The following is a 20,524-nucleotide window of genomic DNA, read 5'->3' as shown; positions in this document are numbered from 1 at the left end:
TGAATGGATGCAATTATGGAGAGTAGGTATCCATGCACATAATGATTTTTCCTGTAGTTGTGGCAGACTAAATTGACAGTGAAGGCCACCACCCCCACCATCCTTTATCAGAGAGAAAGACAAGAGAGGGATGTGTACTGTAGCTAAAAGTGTTCCAACAATTAGGCACATATTTCATCCTTTAACTCTAGTATCACCAAGAAAACTGACATTTGCAATCAGCACATCTTGAAATTCTAGACAAACTTTAATTCTCCCTCTAATTCCCAAGTTTTCAAGCACAATTAGTAAGAATTGCTCTAGCAGAAATTGTTCAAATATTTGTCCCTCCACTTGTCTCTTACAATATACTGGTTTTAACACCTTTTAAGTGGCACTTCTTTCTTCTTAAGAAAAGGGCTGAGGACCTCATTTTTGTTAGAATGCACTTTTTAATTTTTAAATATTTTTGTGGTGATACCCAGCTGTACTCACAAATACTTCTGGCTTTGAGCTCAGACATCATTCCTGGCAGGACTTAAGAAACCACAATGGGTGCCATGGATTGAGCCTGGGTTGGCCCTGTGTGAGGCAACTGCCCAGCCACTGTACAATTTTTCTAGTCCCACTAAGCCTTTATTTTATGACCATTGTGAATCTGTGCTGTGAACCTTGAGCCCAGGGCACAAAGGAGAGAAGACTAATGGCATCCTGAATTCTTGAAGTGAGCCTAAGAATGTATATTATTGCTCAAACCATAGGCCCACTGCAGTTCCTGGATGGATGCTTGAAGAATCCTTATCTTCTTGGGAAATTTTTATCCTTAGTTAGAATTTTTCCAAAATAAATAAACAAGATCCCATAACAACAGGTCTCCTTCAAGCCTACAGAGTAAATTTTCAATGCATCATAATGGCAAATACTCATAATTCTGACTTCTTGGAATATTTTTAAACACATCCCCACCACAAATCATTCAAAAACCACATGTCAAATATAGCAACTGACTTTTCTGTTTGAATATTTTAGTCATTAGCAGTCATAAGAAATATCATATATGTTGATGAAGAATGGATAAATACTTGTAGGCATCACACATGTAGTTATTTGCTGTTAAAAAGATGGTTATAATTCATATAGCACACATAAGTCCCTAAGGATTTGTCAGCTCACCAAACACAATTCAGTTATGTTAGACTCCATAAAATCCTTAAAGTCAAGTTAACAAACATATGCAAACATTTTCTAGAAAATGACTAAATTTCAACCAAACACTGAATGACGGCATAGTATGTGTTTTACCCCCACCCCTACAATCCCACGTTTGGGATTTGTACATGGGGAAAACACCAAGTTACATACCATTTCATTTGAAATATTTAGGGATTATCATAGATATCTAAAAAAGATACATAAAGGTCGACATTTTAAATATGAAGTGACACTGTGCTTTCAGAAGAGGTGGATGACTCATTGTACTCTACTGTGGAACATGAGAGCTGAGTTCGTAGAATCTGGAGCCCAGAGAGCGAGAACAGTCCTTTGGACCTTAAGAGTGTTCTCTATCCCTTTGAGTCAGCTCAGATGCAAAATTTTCCTTCTGTTTTGTTTTGTTTCTTTTGTTTGTTGTTCCAGGAATAAAACCCAAGGCTTCACAAGTGTTCCGAGCAAGGCAATATATCTCAGCTATATCCATGACCACTAGGGAAAACCACAACACTATTCATCATTTATCTGCTCTGCTTTAATATGGCCTCTAAAGAAATGCCACTTTTTTAAAAAGCTGAGGTGACAAATCCTCAAGTCCATGGATTTTCCTTGAGCCCCTTGAAGGTCTATAAAGGGGTTCTAGCAATGTCATTTAAGGTGAAAGAACACTATACTGGTAAGATTAGGCCAATCCTGCACTCTCTGAGATATTTATTATTCTCCATCTATAATCCCTTGCCAAGCACCTATGAAATGGCCTAATCATGATCTAGGATTGTGGGGATCAGGTATCTAATACCCAGATACTGCTCTTAGCCTGTTCAGATGTTAGCAGCATCTTATTCTACTGTCTGCTCACAGGCACCACCCCAAAGAACTATAAGCATTTTGTAAATGTATACATTGATACACACACTATATAACCCATACATACTACATACACACCACACACATATCACGCACACACATCACTGAAACACATAACACATCATTTATATATCAACCACAGGCCACATTCACCACATACAATACACAGAGCACATATACCACATAAAAACACCGTTTAAACACACCAGTCATACCACATGATCTTACACATACATACACACACATATACACACACACACACCTTTTTTATCTGCTTATTGCATTCTGATCCTAAGTCAAATTTTTACTATAGTACTGAGAGTCCTGAAATAGAAGAAGACCCTGTAATTTTTAAGGAAAACCCAGAAACAAGGTTCCTGGGGAGGCTCTGACATGGACAGACAATCATACAAACCTAGCACTTGGGATTCTCACACCCATAGTAGGTATCTACCCTATCTACATGAGGAGTGTCCTGAGTTTACCTTTCAGATTTACTCTCACAGCTTTGTACCAACTGGTAGCTCAGGAAGGCTGACTGACAGCTGTAACCAGACTTCTTTCCTCTGGTTTTGTGTAGGACTCAGAAATCAGGAAATATTAGAGATATATCAGAGTCCTAATGGAAGGGGAGAACATATGTGTGTGAGAGGAGGAGGAGAGTGGAGAGAGCAAGGCAGTGGAAAGAAAGGCAAAGACATTTGTATACTGGTCTCCCTTGCTCCCAGTCAGGACAGATTAGACAGCGATCACATCCCTGTTGCCTAAGCTGTGGATATCCACGGGGCCCTCTCCCCAAGCCACCCTTCTTCCTCACTTCCTCTTCTCTGTCCTAGAGGAGATAGGATATTCATAGGTTCCATTTCCACCATATGTCACCCTTCTGCCTGGAGTCCTTAAACTCTTCCTTGACTCTCAAAGAACCCTATTTTAGTGACCACATTTGTTTCCTGCTGAAGGTCTAGTCTCTGTTCTCCATATGCTGTAGATCCCAAACACTCCCAATATACCAAGTGAAACGACAGAGATAATGGGGGGAAAAGCACAGTCCATACCTGAAGGCCAGGTTTTCCAGGAAGACCATCCAACCCTCTCTCTCCTGGCTCTCCCTGGAAGAAATAGAAAGAACAGTGAACCTCAATGTTTACACTTAAGACTTGTGATAAACTCTCAAGGAAGGAACCACTAGGTGGTGCCGAGTTCCTGCAATTCCTCCTATTTGCCCACCATGGCGACCAAAGTGGCATGCATCCCAGCTCCCACATGCCATATTCAGGGGCTAGATTTTTATTTATTTCTTAAAGTGTGATTGAGTGGAAATGAATCTCTCATTGAGAAATTTAGATGAAAGAAAATGTTGGGGAAAAAATTGTGGTTTTCTCTTCATTTTTCTTGCAGGGGCAGCACCAAAGCACAGCACAAAGGTCCTTGGGACCCTCCTGTCAGTGCTTGACTGGGCTCTGATACCCAGAACTACTTATAAAAGTATTTGATGCTGGGGATCAAATCCAAGGCCTCCTGCATTCAAGGTCTCCACCCCAGATCTGTGTACTGTCTCTTCATCTCCACACAAGTATTTTTGTGAGAAGAAAAAATATTTGGCTAGTCTTTATGCTTTGGCTTGGAAGATGAGGGAAATGGATGGAGAATAATCCCCCTGAAATTAAACTCCAGTCCATTTTGATTCTGTACTTGGTAACGAAAAGGATGACTTTCTACATAAATTTATCATAGATTGATTGCACAGCAGATAGGGTGTTTGCCTTGCATGGGACAACCTGGCCGAACTGGGTTCAATTCCTCCACTCCACTCCTCTCGGAGAGCCCGGCAAGCTACCGAGAGCATCTTGCCCGCACAGCAAAGCCTGGCAAGCTACCCATGACTTATCAGATATGCCAAACACAGTAACAACAAGTCTCACAATGGAGACGTTACTGGGCCTGCTCGAGCAAATCAATGAACAACGGGAGGACAGTGCTACAGTTCTTATAATATTCACAAGTTGTCTGAAAAGATACTAGCAAGCACACTTCAATTAATATATAATAAATATCAATAAAATTTGCTGGCTAAAATATTGTGTAGTTTTGTAGTTGTAAAAAGAATTTGAATTCCAATTTCAGAATATTTTACTCTTGGATCTTCAGGTTCCTATTATCTAAGTCACACCAGCATCTTTATTATAGCTTGATTGCTTGATATACTGTGATTTACAATACTCTCAATGATGGTTTCACATATATATATGTTGTTACTATATATACATATATATATATATATATTCCAACATCACACCCATCACCAGAGTACTTACCTCTCTCGCTTAAGGCCACTAAATATATTTGAATATATTTGTAAAAAGCATCCTATTATATTAGCAAGAGTATTTTATTTTTTTTAATTCTTGAAAGTAAATAAACATACATTTCAAAAATAATTTTAACACTCAGGTTTCCAAAACCTTCTCAGTCACCTAAGTATAAAGTATACCTATAACATCATATATCCAAACATTGCCAAGTGCTAGTCTGCCAATAATGAAAATTTGGTGCACGGGATTGGGTTCCCAAACTCATCCTGCATGCATGAATATCACCAACCTTATGTCCTGGTAGGCCTGGTGACCCATTCAGTCCATCCTTTCCAGGTGACCCCTGGGTCAAGAGGGAAAACAAAGAGAGGAATTAAAGGTACATCCAGGGAAACTCTAAGGCTCATTACTTCCACCCAAAAGCTGATTTTTCAATCAGAAGCTGGTAGATGTGGTCCTTCTATTTTTATCAGAGTTTTTCTGTGAGACCAAGTTTGCTTGTCCCTTCTGTTGCTATGGGATTAGGTCACGTTCTAGGTGGCCCCTACTTCCGGTGGCCTTCAGATGCTTGTGAATAAGAGGGGCTGCATCTGGCAGCTCAGGCAATTGCATGTGCACCTCCCACTTCCAGAAGTCCCTCAGGAAAGATAAGCCACAAGCCTCCACTCACTCCTATCCATAATCTCCTGCTACCATTTTCTCCTGACTGATGGCTTTATTCCTGCCTATTGTCTATTATTAACTCAAAGGCCTATTGTCTATTATTAACTCAAATGCTATTATCTATAAGTATTTGTTGGCATGAGGAACTTCTGCCTTTTATTTCTGATGGCAGTGCTGAGGAGCGCGATTTAATGCAGCCACTCTGAGGGAGCAGACTCCACTTCTCAAACATAGACATGCTCCCCCACCTTCTCACATGCAGCCAGGTATTACAGCTGTTTCCAGGTAAGCAGAAAGCCCATGCTCCAAAAAAGAGTAATGTGAACCCTCAAGGGTTCTGACCCATCTCCACTCTCTTTCTACTTACTGTCCCAGGATTGCTCCCTCTTCTGCTTTGAATTTTTCTAATTCTTGCAAGTAAATAAGAATGTGTGCCCTAATTGGTGTATCACATAGACATCCCTTTTGTCATGAGAAGTAGAAGAGAAATCCTTTGCCCTGACAGAATATTCCAATAGGTTATTATTTTGTCACCTATAAGTGTTATTTACAAATTAATTTATTAATTAGACCTGTGATTATTCTGCCCATTACAAGGCCCTTCCACCTAACTATAGGCTCTGTAATCTCATTGAATCTCCTAATTGAACTGATAAGCTATTGAAAATAAAATCTACTGTACCAGAGCTGAGAGTCAAGGCCCAAGGTGGACCAGTAGAATGCTCTTTTGGGGGCCTAAGAGCACTTTGACCAATGGAAAATTTTTTTCTATTTTTGATCCCCACCTGGCATTGTTCAGGGTCTACTCCTGTCTCAGTCCTCAGACATTGCTCCTTGGGATTCTTGGTATGACCATATGGTACCAGTGATCAAACTTGGGTCTTTTGCATGAAAAGCATGTGCTTATCCCAGATGCACTAGTGCTCTGGTCCCTGAAAACATTATCTTGATGAGAAAACAAAATCTAAGCACTGCTTCAAACCCTTAATGGTAATAACCTCTCCTTTCAGAACATAAATGCCGTTGGCTGTCTTTGCTCTGCAAGAAACACTCTCAACACACCTAAATATCCATGTTAATATAGATATTTGTGATGAATTCATTAGATCAGATACAACTGTCGATGCAGTAAACTTTCAGGTGGCACTGCCATTCAAATGAAACATTTGTTGGTGGTAGTGTAGTTGATCTGCAGTTATAGGTTTGCATAAACATACCAAAGGTGTACATCGCAAAACTGGATTTATGCCTGACACCTTTATGCGTATTATGCCCTGGGGTGATACATTTCAGAATGCTGTATCCTAACACTCATGCTTTCAGTTTCGCAGCTGTGTTCTGCACAGTTCATCACTGTCTAGTGTCAGGATCCAGTATTTTGTCTTTCCCACCAATGGCTCCATCAAAACGAACCACTGAAAAGGAAATTCCTCCAAGGAATACTTCTTGGTCTGCATCCTGAGGTCTATGATGATCAGTCAGGTCACACAATATCCGAGGCACACATGCCACAAAGAGAACTATAGGACAAATTGGCAGGAGACACAACCAGCTTGATTAAGGCCACTAAAGTGCGCTGTGCCCAGACATTAAAGATTACTAATATCTATCTTCAAAGCTTAGAGAAAATTAGAAGGTTCAGTTTCTCCAAGATGATCTTGGTTTTGGAATAAGAATGCAACATCAGGGTAAGAACAAGGAAAACATTGGTAGGTTTTTCTAAACTTTGGATCATGCCCCTACATCTTTTACTGTCTGTAGGTGTCCTGTATGGACAAAGAGTCACACTTAAAAATAGAAAAATAGCTTTGAATCTGTCTCTACATAGCAAGAATAAGATGGTGTCTTGGGACAGAGTATACCTAATTGTCACTGCAGCTATGGATGTGTGTGTGGGGGGGTGGGGGGGTATAGAGCCACAGGAAGATAGAGCCCAGCAAAATGACCACAGGAAGATGGTCCTTTTGTCTGTACAACTTTAAAGGAGAGAGTGTGAAGGGTCACCGCTCTAAAAAAATCAGCCAACTAGAAGGACCAACCACTCCCAACACAGAGTAATAGAAAGTGTGGTCGGGAAGTTTCAAGACACTCACAGCCTGTCCAGGATGTCCAGGTTTTCCTTGGAAGCCAATTTCTCCAGGCAAACCCTGAAAGCAATAAAACAAAATGGTTAATATTATTTAATTAAATACTATTAAATAGTTAATTCTATTCTTGATACTATTTAAGCGTAATAATACTTCTTAAAGCATAATACCTTTTCTCCAAGTGCTTTTTCTGACCCAGGAGCTGAAATACAACTCAGAGGACCTGATCATCCTTAATGTGGAACACTTGAAAACCCCGTATTGCCATGGCACAAATGCTGGCAAGTCCAGGTCTAGCTGATCTGCAGCCAGAAGATACCATTCCATTCCTTCTACCCTGGCGGGATGGGTGGAATTCTTTTCCCTGCTGAGGGCTAAGTGTCCCCACTCTCCTGTGAGCAGAATTTTCCTAATTGTACCTGAAGTTAGGGAGGGAAAATAACAAACTCCTGCAGTGGCCCTCTGTGCACATCACAGTCAAACTACAAGCTGCTTAAAAATACCGAAATGGACAACCCCAGCCTAAAATACCTATTGCAACATTTCCCTAGAAGCAGCCAACTAGCATTGGTGGGAACACTCAACTCAAGTAAGAGTACTCATTTAAGGAGCTAAGAGGCTTGGAGTTCCAGAGCTTGGGGGTAACCTAAGTGGACCATCTCCTTACTTATAAAAGCTTTGTTCTTGACTTATGCAAAATACAACCAAGTTTTCATACCCAAGAATATTTATGGATTTCACAAGTTCTGAGGTGTCCATCTACCCTAGTAAAAGAAAACCAAGGCCAGACTTACCGGTGGGCCCCCAGGTCCAGGGGGTCCTGGAAGACCAGGGGGTCCTGGAGGGCCCTATAAAGAGAAAACACAGGGTATGTTACAAGTGTGCATGGATAAGCTTCTAGATGGTTTTGTATCTAAAATGCTTGAGTATTTAAAATAAATATACATTGCATACAGGTATATTCACAATAGGTTAAACTGAACAAAATTTTTCAAGAATAGAATCTCAGAGCATTAGCCAGGATTGAGTTTTCAAGGATGAATAAAAATGGTTCTCTCACCTAAACCTGATACTGAAAGAGTTTATTGAAGCCAAGAATTTATCCTTGTAAAAGCTCCTCTACTGACTCTATGGAGAGTAATTATTTTCCCTATCATTTTATTCTTCCCTGTTTATTCAAGAAGCATTAGTTATAAACCAATGTACTGACATAGGTTTCAGAAACAGGTGTACAGCACTACAAGACCACACTATATATGCTTCATTATGTTCACCACCAGATTCTAATTTTTATCCATGACTTAACGTTTCTTGATTTGCCCATGACTATTCTCCCTTCCTTTCTGGTGATAACTTTTTCTTCTTATTGGGTAATCCCTTAAATTGTTTTTATCTTATTTTTAACCATATATGCGTAAAAGCTTATATCTTTCTCAGTCTGACTTATTTCGCTAAGAATAATACCTTTTGAATTCATTTATGTTGTTGCAAATGGAAAAACAATATTTGTGATAGGTAAATAGTATTCCATCTCACACACACACACACACACACACACACACACACACACACACGTATTCCCTGTCTGCTATTTTATCACTTCATTTGCGTACTATAAATTAGCTTAATTTTAAATTAAAGTGATGTAACTCTTAATATCTTTATTAGTAATAGCAATTGCTGCATAGAAAGATTTAAAAAATAGTGGCTGGAAATATATTGAGAATTTAAAAGGCATGCCTGGCATGTGGCCAGTCCCAGATAGCCCCCACTATGATACAGTCCCCTAAGCAAGACTAAGTTCAACTCTAGCACACCACCAGCATAGCCCAGGTAATTCCTGACACTGAAGACCTGAGCATGCATCTTTGGACCCAAGCATTAAAATGCTGCCTGAGTCAGCTATCAAATACTACTTCATGCTAAATAGGAGACTGACGTCTCTCAGGCCCTTATTCTCTCCATAAAAAAAAGATGGAGCCTTTTCATATCACAGAGAAATGGATTAGCAAGAGTGCGTGAACTAGCCCAACACAGAGGAATCTCACACAAAAGGAACTTCACTCTCTTTTCTTATTAATTAAATAAAATATTGAGATAGCCTACTAATCTGAACATTAGTGAGAGACAAATTAGCCAATAGATTTAAATGTTAACAACAGAATAATGACTAAGTACTACTCATGAAAACAACTAAAAACGACTATACTTATTAATTAACCAATCAGTCCAATTATTATTAACAAACATTTGATAATTCTAATATGTCAGATGACTAAATAGCACTTTAATGTGTTTGGTAATTATAATGATGATGCATAAATCACCAATTCGCTTAATTACCATTTAATAGGGGGAATGGCAAACAATTAGTCCCAGAAACTACCTAGTTCCAACTGCAGTAGAATTATGGAGTTGGATGGAATTTGATGATGCATAACATTTGTTTACATAAACTAACAAGCCAATAATACTCCCAGTATGACTTGGAGATGTTTGCTTTTTTGAAATGTTTTTCATAAGTGGTGAGTCTTCCTCGGGCCTGCAGGGGCAGATCTAATATGACTATTCTATTTTAGGGCACTTCTCCATAGATATTCAGTCCTGGGGGCCAACCAAGACCTCTGGTACCAGCTGCCCCCTCCCTGGTCCCAGCTATGATCCTACTTTACCAAGGAATCGCAGTCCTTCCCAACCATAGCACCATATACACAGCCTTGTATAAACACCTGACAAAACTAGACACAACTTTCTATTTCTTTCTAACAGGTTGTTACAATATGGGAACCACCACTTATAAGGGGCCACCTATACCCGTGTTACTCTACATTTATTGTCCCATAAAAGAGACACCAATTGTAACTCAAGGAAGCCAGCTGCTCTGGTGCTTTGCTTAGTTTGAAAATATGCTGACTAGTCCCATTATAAACAGGCTTATTACTCTTTGATCTTTTTCTCCTTTGTTATTAATTAGAAATATTATCACCTTGAATTACACAGTGACGAAGTTATTAATGATTAAGTTTTCAGGCATACAATATTCCAAGGCCAGTCTCCTCAGAAACGCCTACTTCCCTCTACCAATGTCCCTAGTTTCTCTCTAATTTTTCAATGGGATAAACACTGTTTTCTCATAGGCCACTCTAAAAGAGGGATGCAATTATTTATGAACAGAATGAATATAAACAGAATGCCTAACAACGGCAGAAACCAACATGAATATCTTTTTCAATATTTCATCAAAGAAAGCAATTCTATTTTAGATTTTGCCTCAATAAAAGCAATCTCAGTGTTCAAATTAGTACAGAGACTCTCCTCTGTACCCTTAGAGTGACAAGTGTTTGTCAGTCCTTTTTTGAAAATTCAGCACAGGAACTGTTCTTTATCTGCATTTTTTCAGCCCTCCTCTGAGCCTAATTAGTGATTGTCAAGATTTCTTTTCCCAGGTATGCATCCAGTTTATGATAGGTACTAAATAAATGACTTCTAAATGAATCAATAAATCAATGAACAAATGCAAGGATAGCAAGTAGGAAAAATAAACAGGTACAGGTACAGATATTAGTGAAGAGGATGAGAAGAGATGGGCAGAAATAATCCATAGACATGCACTCTTTCATCTGATTGACTTAAACAGAACTTATGTCCTGCAAGTAGTGATCTGATACAGGGTATATTTAGGATATATTAGAAACACTATATTGACTACTTCTGATCTACTGAGATGTTAAAATATGCCAGGGTATCTTATTTCTGGATAAATACCTGCTATGGTAAGCCTGATATATGTGTGTGTGTGTGTGTATATACATATATATGTATGTGTGGTGTGTGTGTATATATATATAGATATATATACATATATATATCACCCAATTCAGTGCATATCATTCAATACAGATTTACTGAATGCTGATTACCTTGAAGTTAAAAGAAAGAACTACTTAGCCAGAATGGCATGAAGAAATTAGAGAAAGTTCCCTACATTTGGTGGGGGGGGAGGGTATTTCTTAAAACAAACTGTTCCTTGAAAAACAAGGTAATAACATAAGTGAAAATAAAACGATATAAACATTATTCTTTATTAAATGAAAAGGACAGACACAGAAAGATTGCATTCATCTGGGGAACAAAAAGTAACAAAATAGGAGACTAACACCCAAGAATAGCTGAGATAAATAACAGTAGGTTTACTCCATGGCTTGGAGGCCAGCCGCACACTCTAGGGGTAAAGGCAGCTCAGATAGAGAAGGGAGCACCAAATAAAGGGTGTTGGGAAGATCTGCCCAGGATGGGAGATGCATGCTGAAAGTAGACTATAGACCGAACATGATTGCCACTCAATGCCTCTTTTGCAAACCACAGCACCCAAAAAGGAGAGAGAGAGAACAAAAGGGAGTGCCCTGCCACAGAGGCAGGGTGGGATGGGGGGATGGGAGGTGGGAGAGATACTGGGATTAGTGGTGGTGGAGAATGGGCACTGGTGGAGAGATGGGGACTTGATCATTGTATAACTGAAACCCAAACACAAAAATTTATAGGTTCACTAATAAAAATTTAAAAATAAATAAAAATAAATAAAATAAAATAAAATAATTTACAAAATATGATATTTAATGTGGAAACTTAGAATATCATAACTTCAGGTTTTTGTCCATTTTGTCCCCATTCACGCGGGGGACCACAATGATGCACACTTACATAGGAAGTGACTTGGTAGCATTTATGACCAAGATGACTGGGGGACATAGCTTCTTAGCAACCAGTGGTCCTGAATGAGGCTGCCTCTTGAGTTTCACTTGTGAAATGGAGACGGTGACCTTGATCTTACCCAATTTGGTGAGGTGACTGTGGGCGATCAATGTAGGGGCAAGAACACAGTGATGGACATATAGTGCTAGTGAGATTGGGCAGGCGGCCAAGACCTGGGTCAGAGACTGTGTCCTAAGAGTGTGTGGAGGCTGCTTGGGGAAGGAAGTAAGAATCATAGCTTCTTTCAGAAACAGAGTTTTCCTCAGTATTTACATATGGGGGAAACTGAGGCTCAGAACATTGGACTTGGCCACATCAGAAGTCAGACTGATATCAGAATGGGTCCATCGACACATAGAATATTTTTCAACATCCCTCCCTTGTCTAAATTTCTTCCAATTCTGAATATGTCATGAGCCACTCCCGTAAGGTGCTGTGATCCCACGCCACACTGTGGGCTGCCCATTCCTGCACCCATGCTATGCCAATTCAAGAGAAGGTGGGCACGTGACCCGTGAATATTCTTCTTAGAATTCTCATGGAGTAATGACACAATCTGGTCACCACTCTCAAACTTGTCACCTGATTATTGTTCTAATCGGAGAGACCAGTGTTTTTGTTTTGTTTTGTTTTTTTACTTTTTGTGTCACACCTGACTATGCACAAGGGTTACTCCTGGCTCATGCACTCAGGAATCACTCCACGATGCTGGGAGGACCAAATGGGATTCTGGGAATCAAACCCAGATTGGTCGCATGCAAGGCAAACGTCCTAATGCTGTGCTATCGTTCCAGCTCCAGAAAGACCAATATTTGAATGGAGGAGAATATAAAGATATCTCTTACCTGTGGCCCCAGCAATCCAGGAATCCCTGGGGAACCTGCTTCACCTTTCTTCCCCTAGGAACAAAAGAAAAAGTCAGATTTAACAGAAATCCTGGTGTCACCCTGAGGCACTTTGATAATGTATCTCAGTCTTGATTTCTTAAACTCTCTGATTAACAAAGGCTGCCTTGTTCCCAGAAAGGTTACAGAGAAGAGGTGGGAGTGGAGGAAAAGGCTCAAGCTTGGGGTTAAGCTTTGGGAATCAGGTCTGTAATTAGGTGAACTCGGTAACATATGACCCCAAATATGTTCCAACTTCAAGACCTTTCCGTTGGTTTTTTTTTCTTTCTGTCTGCAATACTCATCCTACAGGTAACCTATGATTCAATCTCTCAAATCAATCTGGTCTCTATTCAAATGTCCCCTTGTACAAAAAGCCTTCTCTGAGCAGCATAAGTCAGCATACCTATTTTACTGTGCCCTACTCACCCAAACGCATTATTCTCATTTCTTTCATTGCCATATATGACATGAATGCTTGTATTCGTTTGTTGTCTGTCTATTCCTTCTGGATCAAACATATCCTGAAAACCACAGGCTATTTCTTGTCTAATGCCATGTCTTTGGGACCAGAATTATACTTGTCACGTGGTAGAAACTCTATTAATATTAGGACTTGAACAAATAAACTGTATCTTTGATCTCGATGTGGCTCTGAATCATAAAAATAGCAGTGGAAATAATACTAAATATTAAAGTTAAGCAACGTTAGGAAGGGGAGAAACAGCTTAGCCATTCATTGAAATTATTACTGCAAAGAGAGAGAGTGGTTAGAATTCCCTGAATCTGTAACCCTGAGCTGTGCAGCACTTTGCTCTAAAAGATAAAATGAAGCTTTGACCAGAGAGACTCTGGTAAAAAACAGGCAAGTTCTAAATCTAGTCCCCAGTTTCTTTAGAAGTGAGTCAGTGCCTTGAAGGTAATTTGTTTCTTTATCCAAATAATATGCTGATTAATGCTGATAAGTGGATAAGACCTTCTAGCTCTCCCTCCCTCCTCAGAGAACCAAAATTAGGCAGAATCAATATCCTTCCTAGACAGACAATTCCCTACATCATTTGTTTCATGCTTATTCCATAGAGTCACTGATTATTGACATGATGAATAAATCATCTTCCCTTAAGAATAGTGAAATGACCTGGTAAATCATGAGCAGAATTCAGTACCAAGGTCAGCAAAATAACTCCTTAATAAGAGGTGAATGAAATAAGGGTTGATATAATGCTTGATAGAAAAGAATCAGAGAAAAAATATGCTGAAAATCTCTGGTTGTGACAGTGCATAATAATTTATTAAAATGCCAATTGTGCAGAAAGGTAGTATTAGTTTCCCTCTCCCATATAATCTATAGCCGTTTTGAAAGATCTACGACATCTCCGCAGCAAGCTGTCCTGGCTGTTTCGAGAGTCTTATGCAATGAAGCTACTATTGCTCCATGAGCACCTAAAATGAGCAAAAAACATCTAGGACCCCTAGGTGGAGTAGAAAGGTGCCTCCTACATACAAAATAAAAACAAAATGACCTTGAGAAAAGAAATAGACAGGTCATAGAGATGTGGCAAGAAATTCACAATCAAAGCATTGCAGCAAGGCAGCTGTTGCTCCCTAAACTTTTGAAAAAGATCTAATTTTTCATGAATCTTCTATTATGGAGCATCACACAGAAAAATACTAGGGTGACATTTAAACCTCTCTACCAACCCCAGTACGTTTCTTTATACATTCTTCAACAACAACTCTGAAGCCTCTCTAATGCCTCTCAAAATTTCCCAAGCTAAAACCCCAGGGCCCTGACCTAGCTCATCTGCCAAGTTTCTTCTCAGACTTGTTACTGCTTTTGAAGAATAAAAGAAACTCTGTCTAAATCATGCCTTCTTCTAACATAATCAGTTCTCTTTACCTAAGACATGATAGCTGAATTTCCCTATTTGGAAATTGTTCTGCCCCCGTGACTCTAACATGCCTCTTCAGCTCTGTTCCCCATCTCCATGCCTTTTCTCTGAAAGAAAACTTCAAGTTGATTCCTAGCTTGACTTCAAGCACCCACTTTCACTTTAACACTTATGTCCTCATATCTCATATCTCTGATGTCTGAAGAGATAATACAGTGGATAAAGTGTTTTCTTTTCAGAGAGCCCTAAGCGTAGAGCAAGAAGTAACCCCTGAGCTTCACTGGGTATAGTCCCAAAACAAAAAAATAAGGAAAATAAAATTTATAACTGTTGAGAATGTGCTCACATAACTGCCTCTGAGATACTGCACTTCCGATCTCAACTGTCAAAGTTATTTCCTAAGATAGCCCACCATTATTTAGGCAGTAATGATTTTAAAATGTTAAGTATGACAAGAAATTATATTTGAGAGATACATCCCTGGGTGTTATCTAAGAGCCAAATTAATTAGAATTAATTATTTACTAATTAATTAACTAATTAATTACAGTTATATAATTCTTAAAAATCTAAGTAGTTATAAGGACCTGCATATTCAATGCAAAACAATAGATTTTATATATTTTCTACTCAAACCCTTAGTTCTACCTTATTATTAAAAAATAATTCTAAATCTAAGGTAGATGAGAGAACGCATATTTATTAAACTCTCTGAGCCTAGTTTACTTGTGCAAAATATTATAGTCCTTGGGGCTGGAGTGATAGCACAGTGGGTAGGGCGTTTGCCTTGCACATGGCTGACTCAGGCTCGATTCCCAGCATCCCATATGGTCCCCTGAGCACCGCCAGGGATAATTCCTGAGTGCAGAGCCAGGAGTGACCCCTGTGCATTGCTGGGTGTGACCCCCCCAAAATTATAGTGATTACAATTGTCTCACTGATAGTAGTAATATAAATAATTCAATATTTGAGAAAGTGATCTATAAAGCATAATAAACCATGATTTGAAGGTGAAAGATCATTATGACAATGAGGAGGAAGGAGATAATGACTACAGTGATGAAGAGATTATAATAGCAGTTATTTTGGCTCTACTGAGTTCCTGTAGTGGAAAATAGAAATTTTCAAAACTGATTCCATCCAGCAGTACCATAAATATTAGATTATACCCTAAAGTGCTTAGGTTCTGACATTGGAAAATGTGTAGTGATGGTTTTCATGGTACCAGTGGTGAAGTTGATAATGGTACTGGTGGCAATGTTGCTAGTGGTGATGATGACGATCATGGTGCTGGTGATGTTAACAATCATGGTGATAGCGATTTTGGTGATGGTGAAGTGGACAGTTATGCTGATGGCAATACTGATACCAGTGAAAATGGAAATTCTAGGGGTAGTGATTATAACAGCAATTATGTGACCTCTACATTTTGAATATGTTATTGATTGTGGGAATTTCAGAAGTACTAAACTATTATTATCGTTTATAATATAGTACTATTATTATTGTTTTTGCATGAATTCTATCCTTTTAATCTATCTACCTAGCCAACTTGTTTCATTCAATAAATGTTTTATTGCTTATCTTTTCTTGTTAATTGATGCTCAAAATAATATCTAGAGTGTTCATAATTTTTCATGAGGGCAAATTTTTCAAGTCATTCTGAATGTCAAGATTACTGAATGGAACTATTATTCCTAAGTCCTTGCCTGATCTAGAGAGGTGGGAAGACTGTAAATTCAAGGCAACAATTCTCCCCACACAGTAAAAGCTAACACAGACATGTGGTGGATTCTTAGCATATAAAAGGTTTGCTTATGCAGGTAACTATAATGTATCTTAAATAGTATTTGATTAGTTCTTTTATTTTTAGGCTTCTGAATGTCAAGGATCATTATTTTCTACAGGTTTTATTTGAACCTAGGTACTCAGGGAAATCTAGGGTGCCCTGAATCCATATTATAAAATGAAACAAACACAGGGATGATCCAGGGATGCTGTTACCCTCTTATAAGGCAAAGAAAGGGAAGGGTAAACAGACATTAAATATTAAAAAGTCAAACAAACTCAATACAGATTGTCAAGCACAAAAGAACACCGATGTTTCTCTCCTTAAATCTACTAGAAATCAGAGCTGATCACTTGGCAACATGAGACCTACTTCAAATGCAACAGCTCAAAGATTTAAGGAAAAGTTATTCAGTGCTTCCTGAAGAACAGGCATTTATTAAAGAGTTATTAAAGAGTCCTAGATTTCATAAGGCATCCATCACAAGGACAATTAACCTGTAGTTCAGAAGTTTTGTGTGCATGTAAACACATACACACATATGTATATGTGCACATACATAAACATCTGCTTTCATTTATAAAGTTTGCAACAGTGGATAAGAAAAGCTATTCCCGAGGACTGTGTGATTCTAAGCATATTAATATTTCTGAAAATTAAATGTCTGTCAATCTCAGGTATCTCTTACATGGGGATGATTTTCTTAGAACAGGGAAATAACTAAAAGGACTGGAGTCCATGCTTTGCATACAGGAGACTTGGTTCATCCCTGGAACTGCATCATTCTTTGAACAACCATAAGCAACTTGAATACCCTAGAGCTAGATAAGGCAAGACAACATTTTTTAATAAATGACTGTTCTAGAAGCTCTTATATGCTCAAGTGTCTCCAGAGTCTTGAGCTCTGCTCCCAGAACATTAGGTTCAGATGCAACTTGACAAAACTTATTTGGGGTGAGTGACATGCATCCCTAACAATCTCTCCCTAAATGCTTTGCTCAATCAAAGGAGAGAAAATCTGAAGCTCAGATTCATGCAGTAACTTCTCTACTTCCCATCTACAGGGGATGGGGGAAATGAATGGCTGCTTAAACTTTCCAGCAGTGGCTGTATCTCTGGTAGCTCTATGAAATAATTTAAAGGGTTCAAGCTCTTGATCCCTGTTCCCCTTATTTCACTCTGCCGTTGTGGTAAAACGTGGTACATTCATTTAGTCCATATGAACATATTTGCCTTGCCAGGGATTATACTATCTGCCTATTGCTAGTCTTAAAAATAAAGAACCCAGATATCTTTTCCAGCTTCATAATTTAGTCTTACAGGGTCTCAATGTACAGGTTTTCATGCCATGTCATTGTCTTGTGTCTTTCCTTTTTTTATAACCCAGGTCTGTGAGTAATGTTCAGTAGCAACATTCAGAATGATATTTCAGTTGAAGCCAATGAAGAGGAAATGACAAAACACTTTGTGATAAGGAGAGATTTAATTTGTTTTAATAATTCACTGTGTCCTGTATTTTCCTAACTCAGCCAGAGTTTAACTGATGAAAACTTCTCTGAGACCACACTGACATTCCAATTTGTTTCTGCTCTTTTATTGGAGAGTTACCGAACTAGTAATATTCATGGGGTAAAATATAGTTCATATCAAGGATGCAGTGATGGAAGGCTCATGGTGTTCAAGACATACTCGACTATTTCCTTCTATTCAATAAAGGCAGCAAGACAAGAGGAGAAACTCCTCTGTGACCCAGTGCATTCTATATGAATACCCACATCAGTCTGAAGTGTGATTAAAGAATAGTGGGGTTCACATGTTTTAGAGCAAATACTCAGCTAACCTATGACAACATACAATCAGTAACTCATAGGATCTTAACAAATAAAAGAGATGGCTAATGATACAGGACAAATTTTGGCTGAGTTTCAGACTTCGCCATTTCCATCAATTTTTCAGTGTTAACCTGACTCTGAACCAAAACTTCTAATGACAATGAGTTTAAATCACTGCATCTGGTAAGTGCCTGACCTATCATTGATGAGATGCATTAAGTTTAAGAGTTATAGTTTAGATTACATGATTTTCATGCTACTCTGTGCCAAGAATTTTAATAGGAGTTAAGAAAACAAAGCTGAGTGTCACTCCTAGTCCATTTTGTTGAGGGAAACCAAGAAGGGTATCTAAGCCTAGAATGTGTCTAAACCCTTCTTTCTTAGAGCATTATACTGAGGTGGGTCTACATTAAATGAAACTCAGAGAGCACACACAATTAATATAAAATGCATGCATAATTAGAGTACTATATGTGATATTGTATTTTATGCCACTCTTTGAAGTTCTCTCTCTTTCATACTTTTTCCTCAAGACATCACCTTTATAATTATCCATGTCTGGTCAGTTTGGTGAGCTTTCACTTCTCTGTGCTATCTAGTCCTGTGATTCTTTCTACAGTGGCTCTGATTAGATAGGGGTGTGAGTATACAAGACTCATGAATAACAGAAGAATCACCTCCATGTACCAAATTCAACCGAACATCTAACATATATCAAGTAGATCCTCAATCTTATCCAATGAATAAATATAACTCTTCAGTATGCTTCTGATATTTATTTCTAAATTCTAATTTCTGTTATCATCAACAGAATCATTAATTCTTCTTACATTCTAACATGAAGACTAGAGTGTATGGCTAGAGGAATCAGAACAGTAAGACGATTTACTTACACGAAGACCTTGTAAACCAGGATGTCCATCATCGCCTTTTGGGCCCATCAGACCCTTTAGAAATAAAAGAAAAGGTTGAAAAGGAGACAATGGTTAAAACACCATCTATATCAAATAGTATAACTTTCCCTAACCTTCTCACAAATAGGAAAATACCATCTCAATTAAGTGGAGAAATTAGGAAAGAAATAACATCCTGTTCTTTCGAATATTTAATATTTTAAAGCAATTTCATCTATTTGATCTAATTAATGCATTCTGTAATTGAGATATAGGTAATAATCACTTTCAAGATGTCTAGAATAAAGATAAAATATTTTCACCTATACTTGGCAAAAAGAAAACACAAAGGAAGTGTATCAAGCGCAGAAACTACAAGAATCTGTTTTATATTTGAGAAAAAGATGAAAGATTCTAATCTCATTGCCAGTTCCATTGTTTGGATACTCAGTGAACCCTGCTGTTTTCATTGATAGAATGTGATATAGCTTTCTTTCTGGGATTTCCAAACACAAACTCAAAATGTTATAACTTTCAACATAATTCACTAAAGCTATATCCTGAATTAATTCAGTCCTATGAATAATTACGGAGCCACATCTCTATGGAAGCCCATGGGCTGTTGGGAATTCAAAGAACCAAGTTTAATTGATACAAACATTGAGTTTAATAATAGATTCATTCATCAATACTTTCTACAATGGTTCATTTACCCCCCCAAACCATATTTATGGATGATATATCAGAAGTATAATGATAATGTGTATTTTTAAAAATAAGCAGAAGTGGATCATAAAAATTAATAATGTCAGCAAAGATACCAAAGACAAGAATCCAGATCCTCTGGGTCCTAATCCCAAGTACCTTTCACAACCAGGTTGTTCATTTGAGCTGTGGTAAAACTCGGTCCCTTTTAATAATGAATTAATGTTTTTTAAATAGGTATTTCCAACATGTAGACATTAAGTTACCACTATTGGAAGAACCTTGTTTTTAGGTATGGGAAACTTATTGACTCTGACCTTCAAAAAAACTTTATGATCATGTTCTCTCTCATCACTGTGGCTCCCCTTCCTTTTTATATCTTATTGTTTATTAATCTATTTGGGCACCATAATTTTCAATACTGTTAAAAGTCATGCTTCAATCATACAACATCACTACAGCATACCCACCACTACAACATCAGTCTCCTTCATCTCTGTCTGTAGAGTCCCTGCCAACTCTACTCCACCCCTTTCATGAACTCAGTTCTGTAGATGAACTCTTTAGGGTATGTTATCAGTGGGACTTTCTGCAGTTACCTTACTATGTTTTTTTGCACTCCACCTGTGAGAGAGATCATTCAGCATTTGTCCACCCCTT

General features: G+C 38.3%; 1 protein-coding gene across 1 annotated transcript in view; it reads right to left on the bottom strand.

The window, feature by feature from the left end:
* Positions 1–20,524, bottom strand: part of COL22A1 (collagen type XXII alpha 1 chain) — a 266,878-nt gene that overhangs the window by 147,308 nt on the left and 99,046 nt on the right. The window contains exons 21-26 of the mRNA XM_056112005.1: positions 19,160–19,213; positions 12,715–12,768; positions 7,912–7,965; positions 7,124–7,177; positions 4,657–4,710; positions 3,111–3,164 (exon numbers count right to left, since the gene is read on the bottom strand). Coding sequence (XP_055967980.1) covers positions 3,111–3,164; positions 4,657–4,710; positions 7,124–7,177; positions 7,912–7,965; positions 12,715–12,768; positions 19,160–19,213 — 324 coding nt within the window. The remainder of the gene's footprint in view (positions 1–3,110; positions 3,165–4,656; positions 4,711–7,123; positions 7,178–7,911; positions 7,966–12,714; positions 12,769–19,159; positions 19,214–20,524) is intronic.

The sequence above is a fragment of the Sorex fumeus genome, unplaced genomic scaffold (assembly GCF_029834395.1).
Source record: "Sorex fumeus unplaced genomic scaffold, SorFum_2.1 ptg000002l, whole genome shotgun sequence".
In the NCBI taxonomy this organism is placed as follows: domain Eukaryota; kingdom Metazoa; phylum Chordata; class Mammalia; order Eulipotyphla; family Soricidae; genus Sorex; species Sorex fumeus.
The sequence above is the reverse complement of the archived record's forward strand: the minus strand, read 5'-3'. Positions and strand labels throughout refer to the sequence as shown.